The sequence below is a fragment of the Rattus norvegicus genome, chromosome 9 (genome assembly GCF_021556685.1).
Source record: "Rattus norvegicus strain SHRSP/BbbUtx chromosome 9, alternate assembly SHRSP_T2T, whole genome shotgun sequence".
NCBI classification, from domain to species: Eukaryota; Metazoa; Chordata; class Mammalia; order Rodentia; family Muridae; genus Rattus; species Rattus norvegicus.
Genome location: NC_141542.1, coordinates 23,820,123 through 23,847,371, shown reverse-complemented (window position 1 = coordinate 23,847,371; position 27,249 = coordinate 23,820,123). Strand labels below are relative to the sequence as shown.

Sequence of the window (27,249 nt, the reverse complement as noted above, 5' to 3'; positions counted from 1 at the left end):
ATCCCTCCCTGATAGCTGTGGGACTTCAGAGGTTGACACCAGTGATCAATAAAGAAGGTTCATAAGAGTGAAGAGTTTGAAATTACTCCTTTATTCACCAGAATACATCCAATTTACTTGATAGTAACCAGATGCAGGTAGTCAATATATACAGTCTATATCCTTATCAAAATAGAAAAGCAAATGAACAAAACAACAAGAGATTAATAACAAATCTTCAAATGAATAGAAGGAAAACCAAAAAACCAAAATAATCAAAACTCAACCAAACTTTAAATAGAGGAATTGCTCTAAGCATTCTTTTGTTGCTCCTTTTGCAGAATAGACTTATAGCCTGTGGCTTGCCTCGGAGACATAGTAGACAAGCAGTTACTGATGGTAATAATCTTTTCAAGAGGAGTGGAAGTAGGTCTCTTTTGTTGGAGTGGGGGTATTAAGGAAAAAGCCATCCAATATTGAGTATAAATGGTATTACAGACTTTGTCTCAAAGTCTTTCCAATGTTGTGAACTGATCTCCATGAAACTCTTCTGGATACCCATCAGGACAAGTACAAATTTCTACGTGCACAGTCTTTCTGGATGACCAGCAGCTTTTGATTGATGTGCATCAGCACTTCTCTGGGTCCCTCCAAAAATTTACACTTGCTGGAGAGAGGCGAGGTTAAAATACAACATATTCAATCCAAAGAAATCAAACTAAAGGAGGAAAATGCAGCCCACAATTGCTATGGACATTACAGATGAGACGCAATAGTGGTGTATTTGCTGTGCACACTTAGTTCTCCTCCTGTAGCTCTTCTCTCCAAGGGAGATCTTGTCCTGGTCTGTGTCATGTTCGAGTTTCTGCTGGAGAATTTCAGACCTAGCAGAGAAAGGGAATAAAGATTTAGTGAGTGGTTGTCAATTCAGCTCTCCCTCTTACATCCGGTCTATTTAGTTGGACAATCCAGCATGACCTGTCAGCTGAGTCAGTCCCTGCATCCGCAAGTGACATAGAGTACCTGGGCTTGGATTTATATCTCACCTTTCAAACTGCTAGAATTTGAACTGTGGACTATGCACTGTACTGGAATTAAGAGAAAAATGTGCATATTTTCCCACTGGTCCAGGAATATGATATTGACTAATAACCTTGTAGCTATGTCTGAATCTGAGTTCAAGAGAGGTATGAGCAACCTAGAATACCATGTGGATGCCTTCTGGAGAACATGCCCAGAATTGAGGTGAAAGTTCTGATTATGTTTGCAGTGAAGGAACCTGCCTAGGTTCAATTTGTAACCGCTGTATCTGCAAATGCACAGAGAAGCCATCTCACATCAAATCCATGGGAAGTGCATAGATCCTGTAATCACTGAGAATGTGCTCCATGCAAATCTTCCCAGCGTACACAGGGAACATTAAAGGTGATTGTGATGTAGAAACAGAACAGTACCCATGTAAGTCTATGGCTAGTGCAAGGCAGTTTGTGAGAGGACAGAAGAGAAAATGTTCTCAGATCTTTCCGGAGAGATCACAGTGAAAAAGGAGTAGAAAATACCAAGAAATCCAGAGGATCATATGTATTGTTTCATGGGCAAAATTCACATGAACTGTACCAGAACAATACTCTGAGTAGCTCTTTACCTGCCCGAGGTTGAAGCCATGTGGGTGGTCATTCACCCAAAAAGGGTATTTATATAGGGAAAGGATATTCAAATGGCTTCTTCCAGCCTGTGTTCCTACCTGAACATTAATGCTTAATGTAAAGATTCCCCAGGATACTCTGGAGGCATAAAAACAAATGTTGAGTGGGTTATGTACGTAGTGGCCGGAACCTTTAGACAGCTCAGTCAGTGATGTGCTGTCCTCCCATAAACCGACATAGACTCAGGGTTCTTTCCCTATTACCAATCTTGCTAAGCAAGTTCCCAAGGCTGTGTAGAGTAGTCTTGTTTCCGATCAAAGGATCATACATTGGTGAAGGACTAGACTCTTGTTCTTGTTCACTATTTCAGACTTTCCCCAAAGTGTGCAGCTTCTTCTAATCGGAGTGGTCTTCACCATAACCTGAGTGACTTCATGCCCAAAGCTAGAATCATAGGAAATCTCCATAACCAGGATCCAAATCAACAAATTTTCTCCCCGTAATGTGATTGTGCCACAGATATTTTGAGTAAGTAAGTAAAAGCTTGCATGGATTATCTCACACTGAATCAGAATGCATGGAAGGGCTCTACCCTACGGTACACTTTTACTCCTTGGCTGATGGACGTCTGGATAGATTCTCCTTCAAGGTTACTCTGGGACCACTACAATACTGATGCTCCCTAGTTGCAATGGCAATACCTACTCCTTGTTGTGGAATCACTGGGTTAACTAAAACGTCTGTTCCACTTTCTGAACATGGCTTCTCATAGGGCTACCTGTTCTTATATTCCCAGACCCATCTGAATTTCGTCATTTCTCCTAACCCCATTGAGGCTGAAATTAACTGAGAGAAAATGATGTTGACCAACAGCACTTGCAGAATGGTACACAGATAACATAGGGGAGTGCTTTGGATTATCTGTGCACCTAAAGGGGCTCCTGAAACTGGCCTGTTCTTGCACCACAGCATAGCTATCTGACTTTTGCTTGATGACAATGCAACTCCAAGCAAATCAAATTCTCAATGAGTAAAATCCAAGCCAACTCCCAGGGGAAGCTGTGGTTGCCAAGGTAGCTGGAAAGAAATGGTAGCAGGCAATGTGGAAAGCAATCTTGGAGAAGACACAGTGAGTGACACAACCTTCCAGTGGGCTTTCACAATTCACAAAGAAAAGAGAAGCAACATAAACTCATGGATTTTCTAGAGAAGCCTTGCCCTTACCTCCCAGTATTCCATTCCTTTGATGTGCTCCAAAGGATTTCAATGCAGATGAGTAGTTTTGCCCACAATCACTTGAAAATCTAACTTTACAGGTGTTTTTGTGTCCTCATTTTTTGGGGTTGCATTTCTAAAGGACTTTATTGTACTGCTTCTACACCATAACAAAAAGAGACCTGCAAGCTCCAGGCCTGTACCATTTGTTACCACTGTGAAACAGGACTCACTTGAACATATTTCCTACTCCTCCCCCACACTTCAGAAGATAATTCTGTTACGAATTTTTTGAAAACTGAATAAGTTAATAAATTAAGTGTACGTTTGCTCTACACAGCTAGATGGAGATGCCAAATGACTGGGCCGCTGTATTTCATGTTTCATGGATGTAAAGTGAAATCTTAGATAACGTTTCTCATGAAACTTGGAAATAGAGGGAAACACAGGTTCACTACTGCAAACACACACACACACACACACACACACACACACACAAACACACATACACCCTCACACACCCTCCTATATATAAAGTCCCATACCAAAAAGACTTGAAAAATCACCCAGCATTAGAAAAACACAGCATGAACATCAACATGCTCAGCCACTGCTGATAAACACACACACACACGCACACACACACACACACAGAGAGAGAGACACACAGACACAGAGAGAGACACACAGACATACAGAGATACACACTCGCAAGCACAAATGAAAACATTGCTGTTACGCAGCACATTTCCTGTTGAATGAGGAATTAGTGGGAACAATGCTGTGTACAAGTCTCTTAGACTCAAGCAAGCTGTGCTGCCCTGGCCTGTACTCATTTCCACTTCAGGAAACCTTTCTATGCAGATACTTGCTGGTCCTACAAGTAAGTGACACGTTCTGCACAGAGAGCCTAAACAACACATCAAATTCCCAAGAGAGAGATTCTAGGAAAAGACTCCATCAAGCGCTATGCTGACTCATCATAGGCCCCACTAAAACTACCCTGTTTCCTTCATAGAAGACCTTGGAAGCATCAGAGAAGACAGTGTCTCATGGTCATTTACCAGGAACTTTTCATCACATTAGAGTTCATGTGATATTAAAACAACCTCAATGTCAGTCAGAAGGAGGCTAAAGGAATAACATACAGTGACTTTTCTGAAATGCAGCACTGTGTACAATATTGAGAGGGAATCTATCCTGAAAGAATGCAGTGACCATGATATAGTCATCAGAGCAATGTCAGCAGAGGGATGCACTCTAAGATTCCATGCAAGATCATGGTGAAGCCCATAAGACAAACCAGAGTCTTCCCGGGAGATACCTCAGTTCAGGTAAAGTGCTCCAGTTTGCTGGCTTTGGAAAGTTGGTGAATAACTGTCTGTGAACTTGGTACTTCATCCAGATGGTACACAAGAGGCAATGGTTTGTTAATATTCCTGAGAGTATATTGAATCAAACCTTTCCTACTAATATCCTAACAATAACAAAGGTAATAGGAGGCTACACATCTATTCCATTAGTTTTCAGTTCTTCTCAGAGCTGCAATGTAGAAGCCCACAAAGCTGGCAAAGTTAAGTACATATCCACAGACTCCTCTTTGGGTGATAGGCAATTTCAAGGCTTAAAGTCATTCTCTCTGTCTCTTTGTCTGTCTGTCTGTCTGTCTGTCTGTCTGTCTGTCTGTCTCTTTCTTTCTCTCTCTCTCACAGTTTGCTGCTGCACACACACTGCATTCTTTTGTGCACTCTGCCTTTTTTATTGCAGTTTTCTCTTTTCAAACTCCCACAATCATGCACACGTCTGTTTATTACCCTTTCACTCACACACACAATCTTCATACCCAGCTCATACATATCTCACACACACCACATGCACTCTCCTGTCATGCACACACACAATCTTCATAAACACCTCATACATATCTCACATACACCACATGCACTCTCCTGTCACGCACACACACAATCTTCATACACACCTCATTCATATCTCACACACACCACATGCACTCTCCTGTCATACAGTCTTCATACACACCTCATACATATCTCACATACACCACATGCACTCTCCTGTCACGCACACACACAGTCTTCGTACACACCTCATACATATCTCACACACCACATGCACTCTCCTGTCACGCACACAGACAGTCTTCATACACACCTCATACATATCTCACACATACCACATGCACTCTCCTGTCACACACACACACAGTCTTCATACACACCTCACACATATCTCACACACACCACATGCACTCTCCTGTCACACAGTCTTCATACACACCTTATACATATCTCACACACACCACATGCACTCTCCTGTCATGCACACACACAGTCTTCGTACACACCTCATACATATCTCACACACATCACATGCACTCTCCTGTCACGCACACACACAACTTCATACACATCTCATACATATCTCACACACACCACATGCACTCTCCTGTCACGCACACACACACTCTTCAAACACACCTCACACATATCTCACACACACCACATGCACTCTCCTTTCAGGCACACACACAGTCTTCACACACACCTCACGTTCTCTCCTCACTCATTCTCACATGCTCTCATCATGCTCTCTCCCTGGCTCTCACATTTGTTCTCAGACTCGCTCTCTCATTAGCTCCCTCATTTGCTCCCTAATTCACTCTTCACATTCTCTCTCCACTCACTCTTCACATGCTCTTCTCATGCTCTCTCATTCGCTCTCACATTTGTTCTTACATTAGCTCTCTCATTTACTCTCTCATTCACTCCCTCATGCTCTCTCTCATTTACTCTTCACATGTTCTGTAGCCTTTCTCTTGCCCCAGTCCTTTATTCATGATGCAAAAGCGGGTAGAAAAATGAAATTTTTTAATCATTGCCAAATCAGATGCAAAGAATGACTATATCTCACCAAGAACTAAGAACTACAACTGTTCCCCAAAGTTTCAGGCTTCCCCTATACCCAGGCCTGTGGCCAATATAATAATAGTTGTAAACTTATCATTATTTAAACTTTAATTCTTTACTTTTACACTTCAGAGTCCAAAGGTCCGAGGTCAGCTAATTGCATTTTCCTGTGACACTCTAATGATAAATGACATAGGCAAAACTGCCAGGCAGTGGCCAGAAAGAATCAAGTTAACCCTTAGCACAGTCATTCCACTAGCGTTCTGTTCCTTGCACACAATGACTCTCATAAGAGTTCCAGTAGTTTGACTTAGTTTACTAGTATATAATTTTATATATTCTATACTTCCTTAACTAGTCTGTAATATTATATGACTTATTTCAAAACTTCAATAACTTTTTTCCTTTCCTAGTGCCCGATTGTTGGCTCTAATTCATTTTCTCTTATTTTCTTCAAGCTGTCTTTGCAAGTCAAACCTTAATCTGGAACTTCAATTGTGCAGTTATACATTTTTTCCAAGATAAGAATACACAATATGCACCTGGGCCGCTAGGGCTGTGCTGTGCTGTGCCCCTAGCATCAATTTCCAATTGTCTAAGAATCATAACCTCAAGGAACATCTAGTTTCACAGAATTCACCAGAGCAGAAGTAGAAAGACGTAGGAAAGTCAGACACAATAGAATAATTGTGCACACCAAGGCCACCTGATAGGCAGTCACACACAAATGAAATCTATACAGCCGTTGTCCAGGGCTAAGGTTTGGAGAAATGGAAACAACCAGTTTTTAAAAAGAGCTACTGCGGGCTACTGAGATGTCTCCATCCTGGACTGCTGCAGGCAGCCTCTTATTTCGGATGGTGGGTTCATGGAGAGATGTGTCTTCTGCTTCTCAGGTTTCCAGAAGCCACCCTACTTTACAAGGAGCTGCTGCAGGCTTCTGAGATATCTCCATCCCGGCCTACTGCCTGCAGTCCCAGTCATTGTATGTTGTCCCCAGCATTAGCCAGAGCAATCAGACAAAAAGAGGAGGTCAAAGTGATACAGATTGGAAAGGAAGAAGTCAAAATATCACTATTGAGGACGATAGAAGAGTACACTTGATTCACCCCAAAAGTTATACCAGAGAACTCCTAAGCCTGATAAACAACTTCAGCAAGAGCCTGGGTATAAAATTAACTCAAACAAAGAAGTAGCCTTCCTCTACACAAAAGATAAAGAAGCTGTGAAAGAAACTAGGGAAATGACACCTTTCATAATAGTCCCAAATAACATAAAAATACCTCAGTGTGACTTTTATCAAACAAGTGAAAGATCTGTGTGACAAGAACTTCATGATCTGAAGAAAGAAATTGAAGAAGATCTCAGAAAATGGAAAGATCTCCCATGCTCATGGGTTGGCAGGATGAAGATAGTAAAAATGGCCATTTTTCCAAAACTGACCTATAGATTCAATGCAATCCCCATCAAAATTCCAAATCAATTGTTCATAGGGTTAGAAGAAACAATTTGCAAATTCATTTGGAGTAACAAGTAACTCAGGATAGCTAAAACTATTCTCAACAATAAAAGGACTTCCCTGGGAATCACCATCCATGAACTCAAGCAGTTTACAGAGCATTAGTGATAAAAACTGTATGGTATTGGTACAGAGAAAGGAAGATAGACCAGTGGAATAGAATTGCAGACCCAGAAATGAACCCACACACCTATGGTCACTTGATTTTCGACAAAGGAGACAAAAACATCCAGTGGAAAAAAGATAGCATTTTCAGCAAATGGTGCCAGTTCCACTGGAGGTCAGCATATGGAAGAGTCCAAATCATCCCCTGCTTATTGCCCCGGACAAAGCTTAAGTCCAGGTGGATCAAGAACCTCTACATCAAACCAGATACACTCAAACTAATAGAAGCAAAAGTGGGGAAGAATCTTGAACACAAGGACACTGGAAAAAATTTCCTGAACAAAACACGAATGGCTTATGCTCTAAGATCAAGAATAGACAAATGGGACCTCATAAAGGTACAAAGCTTCTGTAAGGCAAAGGACACTGTGGTTAGGGCAAAACAGCAACCAACAGATTGGGAAAAGACCTTTCCAATCCTACAACTGATAGAGGGCTAATATCCAAAATATACAAGAACTCATGAAGTTGGACTGCAGGGAGACTAATAATCCTATTAAAAATTGTGGTTCAGAGCTAAACAAGAATTCATAGCTGAGGAATATGGAGTGGCTGAGAAGCACCAAAAGAAATGTTCAACATCTTTAGTTATGTGGGAAATGCAAATCAAAACAACCCTGAGATTCCACCTCACACCAGTCTGAATGCCTAAGATCAAACACTCAGGCTATAGAAGATGCTTGCACGGATGTGAGAATGAGGAACACTTCTCCATTGTTGGTCAGATTGCAGACTGGTACAACCATTCTGGATATCAGTCTGGAGGTTCCTCAGAAAATTAGACATTGCACTAGCTGAGGCCCAGCTATACCTCTCTTGCACATATACCCAAAAGCTGCTCCAACATACAACAATGCACACCCTCCACTATGTTCATAGCAGCCTTATTTATAATAGTCAGAAAATGATAAGATCCCAGATGCCCTTCAATAGAGAAATGGAAACAGAAAGTGTGGTACCTCTACCAAATGGAGTACTACAGAGATATCAAAAACAATGACTTCTGGAAATTCATAGGAGAAGAGAATGAACTAAAACATATGATCCTGAGTGAGTTAACCCAATCACAGAAACACACACATGGTATGCACTCATTGATAAGTGGACATTAGCCCAAATGCTCAAATTCCCCAAGATTCACAGGCCAAATCAAATTCAGGAAGGATGACCAAAATGCTGATGCTTCACTCCTTCTTTCAAAGGGGAAGGAGAATACCCATAGAAGGGATAAGGAGTCAAAGTTTAGAACAGAGCCTGGAGGAATGGCCATTCAGAGTCTACCCCATGAGTGGCCTATACGTATACAGCCTTCAAACTAGATAAGGTGGATGAAGCTGAGAGGTGCATTACTGACAGGAACTGGATATAGATGTCTCCTGAGATTCACAGCCAGATCATGTCAAATACAGTGGCGAATGCTAGCAGCAAACCATTGAACTGAGAACTGGACCTCATTTGGAGGAATTACAAGATTGAAAGAGCTGAAGGGACTTGCAACCCCATAAGAACAACCATGGCTGCCAAGCAGAGTTCCCAGAGACTAAACCAGTACCAATCACTATACAGGGACTGTGCCATGGCCTCATCTGCATGTGTATCAGAGGATGGCCTTCTTGGGCACAAATGGAATGAGCAGCCCTTGGTCCTGCCTAGGCTGGGAAAGTGGATGGATGGGGAAGGGAATACCTTATAGAAGAGGGAGGGCGATTGTATTCAGACTTATTTCTGGAAAACAAGGAAGGAAGAACATTTGAATTCGAAATGAAAAATATCCATAAGAAATTCAACAGCAACAAAATGTTGGTTCAAAAAAAAAAGGCACAACCAGGAAACAGAGAATTGTATTCCTCTGGTTTTCTTCAAATATGCTCAGGGCCCAGGTAGGTTCTGGACCCAGGCTGGACCAAGCAGTTTACTGCCCCTGACTGCTCCTCTATTCCTGTTTCCAGAGGCAGCATGCAGATTAATATTGGGCCAGAGATGTGGGCAGAGCTGGGCCGAAGTGGCTTTCTGTATTTGGTCTCAGGATTATCTGCATTCCAGGGTGTTCAGCACTCTCTGCCCTGGGATTTGCGTGCAGGCTTCCCGATTGTTTTAAACTCCCTTATACCATGTTTATATATGCTGGGAGATATTACAGAAAAATTAATGTTTATCCCATTAATTTGTTCAACACTCTCATCCACGGAGTATAACTTAGAGGTAACTATATATTTGACAGCAAGCATACACAATGGGTAATGTATGCATGATGAAGTTGCAATTCACAGAGTTGGGAACACAGTGAACAGTGACTGTATAAATGCCTTTGAATCTCAGTCTGACTGGGAAGTGATTTAATGCCCAGTCCCCATGAGAATTCAGAGATCCATCCCTCCCTGATAGCTGTGGGACCCCTGTAACACTATGGTTATTGTAATGCAATTTGTGAGAGGACAGAAGAGAAAATGTCCTCAGATTTTATCAGAGACTTAACAGGAAGAAAGAAGTACAAAATACAAAGAAATCCTGAGGATTATACATATTGTGTCATGGACAAAATTCACATAAACTGTACCAGAACAATATTCTGGGTAGTTCTTTAGGTGACTGATGGGGAAAACCTTGTCAGTGATCAGCCATCCAAAAAGGATAGTTATATAGGGACAGGAAATCCAATTGGCTTCTGCCAGTTTGTGTTCCTACTTGATCTCAAAAATATCAGAATGCTTCTACAATGTTCCTCGCAAGCAACTTTCCTGGGTGATCGGTTCTTTCTGCTTCAGAATGCCCTGCATTCTTTTCTCTAATCCTTCCTTATCGTGGTCATCAGATGAGTGTACTGTCAATGGAAGCATGCATGCATGTGTGCACACAAACACACACACAGACACACAGACACACTAATACAAACTCGCAAACACACAAGACGTTTGTGTTTACACAATATAAACATAGTACATTTCAGTGTTTACTTTCCCTTTTAATGCTTAATATAATGATTCCCCAGGATACTCTGGAGGCATAAAAACAAATGTTGAGTGGGATATGTATATAGTGGTCATAGCCTATAGACAGCTCAGTAAGTGATGTGCTGTCCTCCCATAAACTGACATTGAATCAGGGTTCTTTCCCTATAACCAATCTGGCTTAGCAAGTTCCCAAGGCTGAGTAGAGCAGTCTTGTTTCCCAGCAAAGGATCATATGTTGGTGGTGGACTAGACTCCTGTTCTTGTTCACTGTTTCAGACTTTCCCCATAGAGTGCAGCTTCTTCTAATAGGAGCTCTCTTTACCATAGCCTGAGTGACTTCATGCCCAAAGCTATGACCCCAGAATCTTAGGAAATCTCCATAGCCAGGATCCATATGAACAATGTTTCTACCTATAATGTGATTGTGTCACAGATATTTGGAGTAAATAAATAAATGCTTACATGGATTATCTCACACTGAGTCATAATCCATTGAAGGGCTCCAACCTCTCCTACAGTTTCCTTCCTTGGACCACTAAAACCCAGAGCTCTAGTTGCTCTAGTTGGACACCTATTCTCTTCTCTGGGATCTCTGGGTCAACTAACACTTCTGTTCCACTTAAAGAACATGGCTTCTCACAGGCCTTTCTGATGGTCCACTAACAGACCCGTCTGAATTTCATCATTTCTCCTGACTCCATTTAGGCTGAAATTAACTGAGAGAAAATGATGTTGATTGACAGCACTTGCAGAATGCTACACAGATAACATAGGGGAGCGCTTTAGATTATCTGTGCACCTAAAGGGGTTCCTGAAACTGCCCTGTTCTTGCACCACAGCATAGCTATGGGACTTTTTCTGGATGACGATACAATTCCAAGCAACTCAAATTCTCAATGAAAAAAATCCAAGCCAAACTCCCAGGGGAAGTTGTAGTGTGCCAAGGTAGTTGGAAAGAAATGGTAGCAGGCAATGTGGAAAGCAACCTTGGAGAAGACACAGTGAGTGACACAACCTTCCAGTGGGCTTTCACAATTCACAAAGAACAGAGAAGCAGCATAAACTCATGGATTTTATAGAGAAGCCTTCTTCTTACCTCCCAGTACTCCTTTCCTTTGATGTGCTCCAAAGGATTTCAATGCAGAACAGTAGTTTTGCCCCTAGTCACTTGAAAATCTAGCTTTACAGGTGTTTTTGTGTCCTCTTTTTGGGGGGTTGCATTTCTAAAGGACTTTATTGTCCTGCTTCTACACCATAACAAAAAGGGACCTGCAAGCTCTAGGCCTGTACCATTGGTTAGGACTGTGAAACAGGACTCACTTGATTATATTTTCCACTCCTCCCCCAGACTTCACAAGATAATTCTGTTGCGATTTTTTTGTAAACAGAATATATTAATAACAGGTGTCCTTTTGCTGTACAGAGCTAGATGGAGATGCCAAATGACTGGGCAGCTGTATTTCATGTTTCATGGATGTAAAGTGAACTCCTAGAATTCTTTTCTTATGAAACTTGGAAATAGAGGAAACACAGGTTCATTACTGAAAACACACACACACACAAACACACAGACATACACAGATACACACTCGCACGCACAAATGAAAACTTTGCTTTTGTGCAGCACATTTCCTGTTGAGTGAGGAATTAGTGGGAAAAATGTTGTTTACAAGTCTCTTAGACTCAAGCAGGCTGTGCTGCCCTGGCCTATACTCATTTCCACTTCAGGAAACCTTTCTATGCAGATACTTTCTGGTCCTACGAGTAAATTACATGTTGTGCACAGATAGCCTAAACAACACAACATCAAATCCCCAAGAGAGAGATTTCTAGGAAAAAACTCCATCAAGCTCTATGTTGACTCATCATAGGCCCCTCACTAAAACTACACTGTTTCCTTCATAGAAGACCTTGGAAGCATCAAAGAAGACAGTGTCTCATGGTCATTTACCAGGAACTTTTCATCATATTAGATTTCATGTGACGTTAAAACAACCTCAATGTCAGTCAGAAGGAGGCTAAAGAAATAACATACAGTGACTTTTCTAAAATGCAGCACTGTGTACAATATTGAGAGGGAATCTATCCTGAAAGAATGCCGTGCCCATAATATAGTCGGCAAAGCAATGTCATTAGAGGGATGCACTACAGGATTCCATGCAAGATCATGGTGAAGCCCATAAGACAAACCAGAATCTTCCTGGGGGATACCTCTGTTCAGGTAAAGTGAAGAAATCTAATCCTTATTTTGAAAATACCTGAATGGTTTAAGAATGTGTTGAGACAAATAAGAGAGGGGGCTCCACCAGGAACTGGACCAGTGATGCAAAGACTCCTGCTTCCAGCACAAAACAGGAAGCTTCAGGTTTGTTGAGAGACCTAGGCTTAAAGGACTAAGTTGGATAATGACTGGACAAAATTGCATGTCATGAACTGGCCTCCCCGCATGCTCCCTAAGATGCAGGTCAGCACAGCAATGCACCTTTCTTGGTGAGAATTGGGGGTATATACGGATAACTTTGTTCTTGAAGTCTCAAATCTCTCATGCCAACCCTTGGCCTTTGAGAAACCTTTTCCACATCCTTGCTCTTCTAACCAGCTTCAGGTTGTAAGGCCCAGTTATGAACTCTCCAGGAGCACTCAAATAAGACAGGACTGACATGCTGCTCCTCAGGCTCTGTAGTTACCCAAGATCTATGAAGCATGAAGACACCATCATCATATACAGAGAGAAGAGGAACAACAAAAGCCACCACAAATGACAATAAGAACCATTTCTTTGGCATTTCCATGAGGGTCTCCTCCTTGAAAAGTACTTACTTCCTGGAGTCTCACAAGATCCCTGTAAAGAAAATGAGCTCCAGACATTTGCTTCATCTCGCAAAGCCCTGCTCTAGTCTAAAGAGGGACTCCCACATAGAACCCTCCACACATAATGGCATGTAGTGCTGTGCTGTGTGATCAACCTATCTCCCTTAATAAACTGCAGATTCTCGAAGAGCAGGACCATTTGCTTTCCAAACATGTAGTTTCCTGAAAAGGGGCTATCTCCACAGAAAGCCTTGTAAACCATCACATGAATGAACACTTGGATGAGACCTAGGTCAGGACATGGATCAATCAATAGACAGTAACATTGGTTTGTCTATGTTTATGGTAAGACATGAGGACAAATTGACCCTGAGGTCTAATCCTACCTGCTGTGGCTTGGCTCTGGGGTCACAGATGTTCATTCCGGCCTCTTCACAGAACCTCTTTGCCTCCACAGAGGATGCTGGGAGTTCAGTCTGCTCCACCAGCAGTTTTCTCTTCTCATTCAGCAAAATCTGTATATTGTTCTTCAATTGAGCTTGTTCATGTAGGAGCTGGGATTGCCTGATTCTGAACCACAAACAAAAAATGGTAAATCCCAGCCAGCTTCTATTTGCCTGTCACTCCTGCAAGTCCAGTCATCCCTTCAAGGGTCCTCATCCCCAGAAATCCCCAGAATAGAGCCACACTATACAGGTTAGCACCAATTAGAGGAGGTCAAATCCAGAGGACACATCCCTGTGAATCAAAGTACTTCTGAAAATCCTGACACTAACACGGTTTATATAAATCAAGGTAGAAGAAATGGTCCATAAGGGAGCTCATATGTCCATAGTATGCTGAAGTCATCTGCAAGTAGAGGTCACATCCCCTCTGAGGGAGGATAGAAGACCCAATAGCTGTACAAACTTTCCATGTGTTTCTCATGGATCATAGACAACCTGTCAGAGTCCTAGAGACTAAGAGTTGATTGATATTCCCATCACGGTGCAAACCTTTTCTATCTAGAGGATCCTTAATGGGGAAAATAACGATTGAGGGTCTTCTACACCCTTCACATGTAGGACAACTGAGTCCAAGAGCTACAAATCTAAGACCCTTGCCAGGAGGCAGGCTTCTTGTTAAGAGTCAGACACCATGGAACCAGAGCCCTGACTTTGGTTCAAAGTCATACAGGACAGAAGCATTCCCTGCCTAGTGCTGGGTTCTCATCTCTGTCAGCGACTCACCGGTAGGAACTGTTCACTTGTATGAGCTCCTTGTAAATCTCCATGGCATCACTTATTGAGTTGGTCATCATTTGCATAGCCATCATTCTCATCTCATGTTCCGATTGAAGGACTGGCAATTCGACATCCAGCCTGGGTTAGGTCATGGCCAAAGGAACAAATAACGTTTTGAACTCATGATTTCAGAATTAGGTGAAGTATAAATAAAAAATATATAATAAAAAATTTCAAATTCAAGGAATGATGGAAGGGAAGAAAGTGGCAAACTCAAAAGCCAGACCAAAACCCAACAGTGAGGCTTAATCCACAGAAAATATTTCCATGTAAATAAGCAAACATTTGTTTTGAAATAAGGACTCCTTGGAATCCTGGGGAGATATGGTTCTGCAAAGACTCACTATATAGGAGGGGGCAGAGCCTGAGAGCTGCCTGTTTGGGAAAAACAACTGTCAAGACCACAGTGACCATTTCTAGGTCACAATAAACAATCCCTGGATAGTTAAAAAGTAAAAAACTAAAGATCAAAGCAGGTGAAACAAATTAGGTGAAATCAGACTGTTCTCTCAATTACTTAAACTCAGTATGTACTACATATTTGCTCCTTCAAAGTATTTGTACTGGTTAAGTTTATTATCCTGGGCACAGGACAACAGAGTCACGGTACCAGTTGGAGGGACCTGACCTTCAAGAGCTGGCCAGGTGAGCATGATGGAATTGACTAGTTCAGGAAGAAGATTCCTCCAGTCTGTGCCACAGCTTTGGGCCCAAGAGAAAGCTGTGATGACATTTCTCTTGTTTTGAAAGCAGGTATCCTCAATCCTTGGTTTCTATCGTTACATGAATTCCCAGAGGGCATAACTATGTTTGACAGGGAAGAGGATTTATAGCACCTCCTCCCCTCAGGAGAGTCCTGGGTGCCACCAACGTATACAGAAGGAGCAAAGTGCTCTGTTGATCAGTGGGGGCCTCCACGTACTCATCACTATCATGACCTGCAGAGTGTTGATCAAACAAATCCTCAGACCCCATCAAAGGTCCCAGACGTCCTGATCCTGAGTAAACACCACATATACTTCCACATACACACATACCAACCCATATCCAAACACATTTAGAATGCCAACTACATCCATGGAGGTGCCATAGAATCAGTGTATAATGAACAAATTCAGAGGAAAGAGTGATGACGTGCAGGCATTTCATTCACACACACAGTTGCAGCAAGTGTGACCAGGTCCTTCTAGCTGTTGACAGAACCAACGCTAATCCAAGGAGCTCAGGGTCAAGTACAAAAAGGTTGACCTTAAACACACAGCACCTAGCTTATCTCACAAGCTAATGCCTGCCAAATCTCCTTAAAATCCAGGATGAGAGGTGAAACTCTCTCATGCTATGAGGAAATCTCGGGTTAGCAGAGAGAGAGCACAAGACAGTGAACAGGTTACTGGGCATAATGACTACCTGTGGTCCCACTCATCATAGATATAAAGATCCAGGATTTGGTAAAGTTCATCCCTCTCGAATTGACACTTCTGGATTTCAAATTTGAGTTCCTCCAGTTCCTTTAGACACTCCTCTTGGGTACTGATGACATTTTGGGATGATGCCTTCCTACCAAAACCTGTAGATAGATAAACCCAAGTGAATTTGCATATTTGAACCAATGGGCAGTATAGATCATTCTGAATCCCAAAAGGAGGTTGAGGAAGGGGAAATGGTAGAGTCTGGGTGAATCCCTGAAAGAGCAGAAAAGCTTTCTTAAAGGTGGATTCTTAAGCTATGTCCCTCTTCCCAACCTCTAATGCCATACTCGTGCCACACTCACTATTACAGGACCCCTCACCCTGAACAGTATAACCTGACTGATACATAAACATCTGGGACATTGTTCTCTCATATCAGATGTGGAGCAGTCAATCCTGCAGTTCATAATGATTAGCACCATCAAGCTCTAATCATGTGTGTTGCAGCCCAAAGTGTCTGAGAACTCAATTCATGACTAGGGGTGCATCCTTCCTTGTTCTCGCCATCGGAGACTTTATGTAATCTACAGTAATCTAGAGGATGAAGTGCTTCAACTCCCAACCATGGATGGTCACATTGTTAATCTCACAGTGCCTCCTCCTGCCATTCATTGACACTCACATTTAAAAAGCTTCAAGAAAAGACACTGAAGGCTTACCACTTTATGGCTTTCTCTCAAATTAAAGATTAGGAACTCCTGACTCTTGGTTTGCCTTTGAGAAATCCCAAGGATCCTGCTTGTAAGGCCTAGTCTTAGAAGGCACATCTCAAAACTACCTCCTTGAGGATGTTCCCAAACTCTGCCCAGAACTCACCAAGCCTTCCCCAGAATGATTTCCTCCTTCCTGTTTCACTAGAGAGGGGGTCAGCTTCCCTCTGACCTGGTGCGGTCTCTCCTTGATCAACACTTTCCTTTCGAAATAGCCTGAGCAGCTGGCAAAACATGCCTGCTTGTGAACCCAAAGGGAACTGAAGGAATATCCCAAAGGCAGTTGGTGTCACCACAACACTGGTGACATCACAGAAGATTCTAGGGAGCTCTTAGATACAAAAGATTGTCCAGTGAACGGCTTACTGGTGATGTCACTGGAAAATTCTATGGCCTACCTACTAACCAGCTTTCCCCACACTGATGAATTTCTGTGGGGACCCTTTCCTCCAGGCTCTCATGGGTCACTGGGAATACCATTTGGCAACCTCTATTTCAAAGCTAGATATTTCTCTCTGTTTCATTAGAAGTCAACAATGCTTTTGCTGGGGATAGTTGCTTACAACCCTGAATTGGAGAACAGATTTTTCTTAGCACCGAAAACTCTAGGGACCAAGGAGGAGGGAGATTTTTCTTAAAAGTAAATCTACTACTCGAGACAATGCATGTGACACACATTTCGATTCCTAAGGTTTTCCCTTTTTCTGGAGGGCAATATATTTCTTCTATACCTCTGAGTGTATAAAACCTGGAAATATTTGCTTACTGTGCAGTCCTTGACAGCTGACATTGTTTCCATTTACATATCCATGTATTTCACAAAATCAATGGTCTATAATCCTATTTTTTGCAATAAAAACTGCTTTTCCTTGGGAGCATAGGGATCAACTATAGGGTATATATAAAATAATAAATTTCTGTTCCTTTTTTATATTATTCAGATACCTTCCCTTTCTCAAATATAACAAGACAATTAAATTGGACATCAGTGAGCAAATGTCAACCTGGACCTTGTGTTACTACATTGTAACCACATAGCCATCTCTTCTCCATTATCATTCTTCCTGAATAGTCAGGTCTAGGCATGAGAATATTGGGGGCTGCACCATGATCCTTTACTCCTACCAAACATAAGAATCAGGAGGACAGGTAGGGAGTGGAATGGCCTGAGTTCAGGTTGAACCTCAATTTTAATGGGTCCATAAGTTCAGGAGGGAGTCCATTTGGCATTGTGATATATGGATTCTGTATTCTTATCCTAGGTGTTATAATTCAACCTGAATGTGTGCTATAATGCCACCCAACCTCACAGATGTAAGAGTGAAAATCATTTATGACCCTTCTGGGAAGAGCTCTGTCTTTTACTATCGTCTGGAGTTATACAACGTCACTATGCAAAGCTCAGAAGAAAGGGGTGCAGATGTACACCCCTTAGAAGTTGAGGATCTCTTCTGATTAGGGCACTTGTTTTTCCTATGTAATTTTTCCCTTGCTCTTTTACTAATGGTGGCTGACTTCTTTCCTGGCCTGAGGTAAACTGGAGTCCAATCTTTTGGATTACCGAAGCTTCTATTTTTGAGATGGCAGGCCCATCAAGGGTCCTACTGCATACAGAAGGTATGAATAAGTGTCAGGGGCTAGAATAAGTTAAAAAGGTCCGTGACAACAAAGAACTAATTAAGAAAACAAGAGCCCAGCTGCTCATCAAGATCACAGTTGTATGATAGTAAGAAAATGTGAATAGGGCATCAGGTGAAAAGATAAATTAATTAGGAGGTCATAGGCCTAGAAGGGGTAGCCTTTGCTCTCAGTGGAGCTGCCATTCTTTCTGCCATTCCTCGCCCTCTGCCACAGGACCAGAGACTTACCCAAACAACTGGCTGGCCTTGCCAAAGACCTGGCAGGGCTTCTCCCTGTAGAATAGGAACGTAGAGTCCTTGAGGACTCACCAAGAGGTCTCCTCCACACAGGTTCCTTGTTGTCAAAGGGAAATGTTCCTGCAGAATCCTGCCATGGCAGCAGGAATTTCAACCTGGCTGCTCTTGGTCCAGCTCACTGGGTGCAGGCCTGAGGCCCAGGGGTATCTGGGGAAAGAAGTAGCAGGCACTACCTCACAGCTCTCTCTTTGTTGGATGCAACTGCTAGGACTGTGATAGGATTTTTGTTTCTTGTGTGTATATTAGAAATACCTACAAAGCTGATTAAAGTTGTAACATGCCTTCATACCCAGCGTGAAGAATGTTTTTACATCGTTGTTGTTCCTGTTTTATGTTTGGATTTTGTTCTTTAATCCCCTCAGGAAATTTCCCTGTGCTTAGAATGTTAAGCACATGCTCGGGAGGGATCGATTATTCAAGTTAGCCAAAGCTTTTGTTCTCACCATCCACTCCACAGATGATGCCATTTCTTACTTTGAAATAAGAAAACAGTCATAGAGAAGTAAATTAACCTGTAAGCTATCACAGAATAAACACATCATGATTGTGGAATGGCACCCCAGTATTTTGTATTTCCTAAGTTATTTTTATTTTAAACTTTTTTTTCTTTTTCTTTTATTTTCCTTATTTTTTTTTCCTTTTTTCCCGGAGCTGGGGATCGAACCCAGGGCCTTGCGCTTGCTATGCAAGCACTCTACCGCTGAGCTAAATCCCCAACCCCTATTTTAAACTTTTTTATTGGATTTTTTGGGTACATTTCATTTTTTTTTAAATCCTTAAAGATATCTTTTATTCCTCTCCTCCAATTTACAAGGTGGAATTTCACCTGTGATTGTTAGTCCAGATAGTGTGGTCAATGGCTTAGATATCACCTTGGCCTAGTTTCCTTGGCATAAGCTGTGTTAGAAGCAGACTCAAAGGTTCAGGACTCAACAAATAATGAATTCCACTACATCTGGATACCTAGACTCACAGCCAGGAAGGGACTGGATTTCCATTCACTATTTAAAAAAAAAGATGCAGTTCATTAACATGTAAAAAAATTACTCAAGTATATTAAAGTGTTTACCATGGTCATACAGTTTTCAAATACCTGGCATTCATCTTTTTCCAAATCCTAAAATTTCTTTCTTATTCACATTTTCTTTTTTTGATTATTTCTTAGTAGTATTATCATATTTTTAAATTTTATTTTTTTAATAGATATATACTTTTTATTTACATTTCAAACCTTATTCCCTTTCCCAGCTTTTGGTCCATAAGCCCCCCTCACGTGCCCTCTCCCATATGTATGGTCCCCCAATCCACGCCACTTAGAAACCCCTTCCCGGACATTCCCCTGCACTGAGTGTCCAACCTTGTTAAGAACAAGGGCTTCCCCTTCCACAGGTGCCCCAACAAGGCTATTCTCTCCTACATATGCAGTTGGACCCCTGGGTCAGTCCATATATAGTCTTTTGCTAGTGGTTTATTTGGTTGGCATGACTGTTCTTATGGGGTTGCAAGCCCTTCAGCTCTTTGAATCCTTCCTCTAATTCCCATAAAGGGCGTTCTGTTCTCAGTTCAGCAGTTTACTGCCAGCACTGACCTCTTTATTTGACATGCTCTGGATGTGTCTCTCAGGGGAGATGTATATCCGGTCCCTTACAGTAAGCACTTTTTAGCTTCATCAATCTTACCTAGTTTTGGTGGCTGTATATATATGGACCACATGTGGGGCAGGCTCTGAATGGCTGTTCCTTCGGTCTCTGCTTTAGATTTGTCCTCCATATCCCCTCCTATGGATATTTTTGTTCCCCATTTTAAGAAGGAGTGGGAGCATCTGCACTTTGGTCATCCTTCTTCTGGAGTTTCCTGAGATCTGTAGATTGCATCTTGGGTAATTTGAGGTTTTGGTCAATATCCACTTATCAATGAGTGCATACTGTCAATGAGGGGTGCTGAGAATCTGGAAGAGAATGAGGGACAAGAGACGTGAAGAAGGACTCCAAGAGAAGAGTCTGATCAAGATGACAATTTTATTTTTCCCCAAGGCTGAATTTGTACCATAAAATGGGTAACAGAGAGAAGAGAGAAGTAAGAAACATTTACCCACGCCAAGGACACAATATTCGTGTGGTCAGGGAATCGGCTGATGTTGACAGGATGTCAGAAAGGTCACAGGTTTGTCATATCTATTAGTCAGCAGGATGTTGGTTTTTCAGAAAGGTTACAGGTCATGACTTTGGGTATCTTAACGTCACACGTTATCATATGATTATTCATCTTGCCCACCACATTTGTATTAGTCTTCTGCAGCTGGCTGGGGATTTTCCATGAACCCAGTCATACTTAATGCTCACCATAATAATAACATCAATAATGGAGGGATTCAAGGCCATCGCTCCCAACAGCATACCAAGTGTGTTTTTCTGTGATTGGATTACCTCACTGTGGATGATATTTTCTAATTCTTTCCATTTGCCTATGAATTGAACATAGCATTGTTTTTGATAGCTGAGTGGTACTCCATTGTGTAGATGTACCACATTTTTCGAATCCATTCCTCTGTTGAAGGGCATCTGGGTTCATTCCAGCTTCTGGCTATTATGAATAAGGCTGCGATGAACTTAGTGCAGCATGTGTGTTGTTGTATGTTGGAGAATCTTTTGGGTATATGCCCAGGACAGGTATAGCTGTGTGCTCAGGTAGTGCAATGTCCAATTTTCTGAGGAACCTTCAGACTGATTTCCAGAGTGCTTGTACCAGTTTGCAGTCCCAGCAACAATGGACGAGTGTTTCTCTTTCTCCACGTCCTCCCCAGCCTCTGTTGTCACCTGAGTTTTTGATCTTAGCCATCCTGACTGGTGTGAGGTGGATTCTTAGGGTTGTTTTGATTTGCATTTCCCTGATGACTAAGGATGTTGAGCATTTCTTTAGGTGCTTTTTAGGTATTCGATATTCCTCAGCTGAGAATGTTTTCTTTAGCTCTGAACCCCATTTATTAACAGGGGTGTTTGGCTCTCTGTACTCTAACTTCTTGTGTTTTCTGTATACTTTGGATATTACCCTCCATCAGAAGCAGGATTGGTAAAGATTTTTTCCCAATCTGTTGGTTGCCTTTTTGTCCTAATGACACTGTCCTTTGCCTTACAGAAGCTTTTCAGTTTTATGAGGTCCCATTTGTCGATTCTTGATCTTAAAGCATAAGCCATTGGTATTTGTTCAGGAAATTTTCCTTAGGGCTCATGTTTTCGAGACTCTTCCCTACTTTTTTTCTATTAATTTTAGTGTATCTGGTTTGATGTGGAGGCCCTTGATCCAATTGGATTTAAGCTTTGTACAGGGTAATAAGAATGGGTCAACTTGCATTCTTCTACATGCTGACCTCCAGTTGAACCAGCACCATTTGTTGAAAATGCTATCTTTCTTCCATTAGATGTTTTAACTCCTTTGTCAAAGATCAAATGACCATAGGTGTGTGGGTTCATTTCTGTGTCTTCAATTATGTTCCCCTGATCTGCCTGTCTGTATGCCAATACCATACAAACTATTGCTCTGTAATACTGCTTGAGGTCAGAGATGGTGATTCCCCCAGAAGTTCTTTTATTGTTGAGTATAGTTTTGCTATCCTGGGTTTTATGTTATACCAAATGACGGCAAATTGCACTTTCTACCTTTATAAAGAATTGAGTAGGAATATTGTTGGTGATGGCATTGAATCTGTAGATTCCTTTTGGCAAAATGGCCATTTTTTACCATATTCATCCTGCCAATCTATGAGCATGGGAGATCTTTCCATCTTCTGAGACCTTCTTCAATTTCTTCAGAGATTTGAAGTTCTTGTCATACAGAGTTTTTACTTGCTTGGTTCAAGTAACAGCAAGTTATTTTATATTATTTGGGACTATTGTGAAGGGTGTCATTTCCTTAATTTCTTTCTCAGCCTGTTTACCCTTTGAGTAGAGGAAGACTACTGAATTGTTTGGGTTAATTTTATACTCGGACAGTTTGCTGAAGTTTTTGATCAGGTTAAGTAGTTTCTGGTAGGATTTTGGTGTTGCTTATATATACTATCATATCATCTTCAAATATTAGTGTTTTGATTTCATCCCTTCTAATTTTTATCCCTTTGACCTACTTTCATTGTTTGATTGCTATGGCTAGGACGTTAAGTACCATATTGAAAAAGTAGGGAAAGTGTGGGCAGCCTTGTCTAGTCCCTGGTTTTAGTGGGATTCCTTCAATTTTCTCAGTTTAGTTTGATATTACCTACTGGTTGGTTGTATTGTGCCTTTTCCTATATTTAGATATGGGCCTTGAATTCCTGATCTTTCCAGGACTTTATTAATGAAAGGGTATTGAATTTTGTCAAATGATTTCTCAGCATCTAATGAAATGATCATGTAGTTTTGACTTTGTTTATATGATGAATTTCGTTGATGGACTTCCGTATATTAAACCATCCCTGCATCCTTGCCATGAGGCCTACTTGACCATGATGGATGATTGTTTGGATGTGTTCTTGGATTCAGTTTGCAGGAATTTTATTGAGCATTTTTGCATTAATATTCATAAATCAAATAGGTATGAATTTCTCTATCTTTGTTGTATCTTTGTGGGGTTTAGGTATAAGAGTAATTGTGGATTCATAGAAGGCATTTGGTAGTGCTCTGTCTGTTTCTATTTTGCGGAATAGTTTGGACAGTATTGGTATGAAGTCTTCTATGAATATCTGATAGAATTCTGCACTAAATCCATCTGGTCCTGGGCTCTTTTTGGATGGAAGATGTTTAATAACAGTTTCTATTTCTTTATGAGTTATGGGGTTGTTTAGATGGTTCATTTGTTCCTGATTTAACTGTGGTACCTGGTATCTGTATAGAAAATTGTCCATTTCCTCCACATTTTCCAGTTTTGTTGAATATATGTTTTGTAGTAGGATCTGATGATCTTTTTAATTTCTTCAGATTTTGTTGTTATGTCTCCCTTTTATTTCTGATTTTATTAATTTGTATACACTCTCTGTGACCTCTGGTTAGTATGGCTAAGTGTTTATTTATCTTGTTGATTTTCACAAAGAACCAGCTCCTGGGTTTGCTGATTCTTTTGATTCTCGGTTTTGTTTCTTCTTGTTTGATTTCAGCCCTGAGTTTGATTATATCCTGCCTTCCACTCAATTTTTTTTCTAGAGCTTTGAGGTGTGCTGTCAAGCTGCTGACATATGCTCTCTCCTGTTTCTTTTTGCAGGCACTCAGAGCTGTGAGTTTTCCTCTTAGTGTTGCTTTTATTGTGTCCTATAAGATTGGGTATGTTGTACCTTCATTTTCATTAAATTCTAAGAAATCTTTAATTTCTTTCTTATGTCTCCAATGACCAAGTTGTCATTGACTTCAACTTCCATGTATATGTGGGCTTTCTGTACTTTTTGTTGTTATTGATCAGCAGCCTTAGTGCGTGGTTTTTTGAAAGGATGCATGGGATTATTTCTATCTTCCTGTACCTGTAGAGGACTGTTTTGTGACCGATTATATGGTCAATTTTGGAGAAGGTACCATGAGATGCTGAGAAGAAGGTATATCCTTTGATTTTAGGGTGGAATGTTCTATAAATATATGTTAACTCAGGTGACAGCAGATGCTGGCGAGGATGTGGAGAAAGAGGAACACTCCTCCATTGTTGGTGGGATTGCAGACTGGTAAAACCATTCTGGAAATCAGTCTGGAGGTTCCTCAGAAAATTGGACATTGAACTGCCTGAGGATACAGCCATACCTCTCTTGGGCATATACCCAAAAGATGCCTCAACATATAAAAGAGACACGTGCTCCACTATGTTCATCGCAGCCTTATTTATAATAGCCAGAAACTGGAAAGAACCCAGATGCCCTTCAACAGAGGAATGGATACAGAAAATGTGGTACATCTACACAATGGAATATTACTCAGCTATCAAAAACAACGAGTTTATGAAATTCGTAGGCAAATGGTTGGAACTGGAAAATATCATCCTGAGTGAGCTAACCCACTTACAGAAAGACATACATGGTATGCACTCATTGATAAGTGGCTATTAGCCCAAATGCTTGAATTACCCTAGATCCCTAGAACAAAGGAAACTCAAGACGGATGATCAAAATGTGAATGCTTCACTCCTTCTTTAAATGAGGAAAAAGAATACCCTTGGCAGGGAAGGGAGAGGCAAAGATTAAAACAGAGACTGAAGGAACACCCATTCAGAGCCTGCCCCACAGGTGGCCCATACATATACAGCCACCCAATTAGACAAGATGGATGAAGCAAAGAAGTGCAGACCGACAGGAGCCGGATGTAGATCGCTCCTGAGAGACACAGCCAGAATACAGCAAATACAGAGGCGAATGCCAGCAGCAAACCACTGAACTGAGAATAGGTCCCCTGTTGAAGGAATCAGAGAAAGAACTGGAAGAGCTTGAAGGTGCTCGAGACCCCAAAAGTACAACAATGTCAAGCAACCAGAGCTTCCAGGGACTAAGCCACTACCTAAAGACTATACATGGACTCACCCTGGACTCTGTCCCCATAGGTAGCAATGAATATCCTAGTAAGAGCACCAGTGGAAGGGGAAGCCCTGGGTCCTGCTAAGACTGAACCCCCAGTGAACTAGACTATGCGGGGAGGGTGGCAATGGGGGGAGGTTTGGGAGAGGAACACCCACAAGGAAGGGGAGGGGGGAGGGTGATGTCTGTCCGGAAACCGGGAAAGAGAATAACACTTGAAATGTATATAAGAAATACTCAAGATAATAAAAAAAAAAGATATTTTATTCTCTTTCCATTCAATATTAAAAATAAATACCAAAACTTTTAGTAAAAAAAAAATATATGTTAAATCCATTTGTTTCATAACTTCTCTTAGTCATTCTATGTCTCTGTTTAATTTCCCTTTCCCTGATCTGTCCACTGATGAAAGTGGGGTGTTTAAATCTCCTACTATTATTGTTTGGTGCAATGTATGATTTTTTTGAGCTTTAGAAAGGTTTCTCATTGTTTAGGGACACAACTGCTATATACTTGACAAATATAGCAATAACCCAGAACATCCGCAGGAAGCTGTGACCATTGGCCACATGAGGATGACTGTCTTTCAAAATTCATCATGATTTTTGATAAGATCTTCCACATAATTGGTGGCTTGGCTTCCCACAAACATGTTCCAGTTGTCCAGAATCTCCTCCTTGGACAGTATCTCATGCTTGTTTTTGTCTGACTCATACACCAGATGGTGGGCCTCAATCTGTGAATGGTCATAGTCCTGAGGGAGGATCCAGTGGTGAATCTCATCCTAGTCCAGCTTCCCATCCTTCTTCAGATCTGGCAAATCATTGAACTGCTCCCCAGACAAAACCCAGTCTGTCTCAGGGCAATTGTCCTCGTGAGAAAAAGATGTCCACAATGTACTCATCCTGGTCCACAAAACCATCCCCGTTCTTGTCGATATCCTCCAGGGTTTCCAGAACTACAATCTCCTCATATGTTCTAAATCCTCTTAGTGTAGAAAAGCAATGAACCCGACCTGAGTAGCTGTCAGGTCACTGTCAAGGCCTTAAACCTCCTCTCATCTCGTGGAGGCATCTTTTTAAAGTTGTGATGATCAGAGCTCTCTTGGAATTCAGCAAGGTTTCCCAGGTAGTAGCCATAGGTGGCCTGCCTCTATTCTTCCAAGGAGATCTTTTCCTCTATGTCGCTATCATAATCCTTCCAGAGTTTAGTCACATTATGGTAGATGTATCTTTTCTGTACCTGTTTGGTCCAAACTTTCAGGTCTTCAGTAGTAACAAGGCCACGTCCATCACTGTCAATTGGGTCAACAATTTTCCCCAGCCTCTCCTGCTCTCGTCCAGGCTTAGCTATCAAAGGTCTCGGAGTCCTCCTTGCCCAGGAAGACCTCATGATCGTACATGATGCTGTGCTTGTCATCTGGTGGCCACTGGCCCTGCTCTGAATCGGGACAAACCATGTGCTCCTTGCTCATCATGCTCTTGGCCCTGAACGCCAGGACCAGTGCCAGCAGCAGACCATGGAGTGTCCCAGGCTGACACCATGCACCACAGTTGCGATCAAAGGGAGCAGGGAAGTAGGGACTCAGAGCACCTTAGCCTCTGTCCATCCAGAGAGGGCTTTTGTTACATTTCCAATGTTATCCCTTTTACTGGTTTCCCATCCAAAAAACCCCTTATAACACGCCTCCCCCTTCTACTATGAAGGTCTTACCACACCCACCCAAACGTCCAGGTCTACCTGCCTCCCTGTTCTTGTTTCCCCTACTCTGGGGCATCAAGCCTTGACAAGACCAAGGGCTTCTCCTCCCATTTGTGCCCAAGAAGGCCATCCTCTTCTACATATGCAGCTGTAGCCATGGGTCTGTCCATGTGTACTCTTTGGATGGTGGTTTTGGCCCTGGGAGCTCTGGGTGTTTCTTAGTGTTGTTCTAATGGGGCTGTACACCCCTTCAGCTCCCTCAATCCTTTCTCTTACTCCTCCATTGGGGACCCTGCTCTCAGCTGAATGGTTGGCCTCAAGCATCTGCCTCTGTATTTGCCATGCTCTTTACCCCACTCTTTTGAGCAGATCACCACAGAGCAACGAAGATGTATTGTCTTGGAGTGATGATGTATAGA

The 27,249-nt window shown here is 41.8% G+C and overlaps 2 protein-coding genes across 2 annotated transcripts in view; both read right to left on the bottom strand.

Moving 5' to 3' along the window:
- The window catches only part of LOC148003534 (disks large homolog 5-like), a 446,357-nt gene that overhangs the window by 36,079 nt on the left and 383,029 nt on the right, over positions 1–27,249 (bottom strand). The window lies entirely within an intron of this gene.
- On the bottom strand, positions 73–16,911 carry LOC148003547 (disks large homolog 5-like). The gene is made up of 5 exons (XM_087567924.1): positions 16,782–16,911; positions 15,904–16,063; positions 14,443–14,574; positions 13,600–13,783; positions 73–863 (listed from the first exon to the last, which is right to left on the bottom strand). Exons 1-5 carry the CDS (start codon positions 16,909–16,911, stop codon positions 858–860), a joined length of 612 nt encoding a protein of 203 aa, XP_087424050.1. The 3' UTR covers positions 73–857.

Coding starts and splice junctions, on each gene's coding strand:
- LOC148003547 (XM_087567924.1), bottom strand. CDS start 16,911: ATGTTTTGCCAGCTGCTCAGGCTATTTCGAAAGGAAAGTGTTGATCAA. Junction 14,575..15,903: donor TATGATGAGTGGGACCACAG/GTAGTCATTATG, acceptor GACCTAACCCAG/GCTGGATGTCGAATTGCCAG. Junction 13,784..14,442: donor CAAGTGAACAGTTCCTACCG/GTGAGTCGCTGA, acceptor TTTGTGGTTCAG/AATCAGGCAATCCCAGCTCC.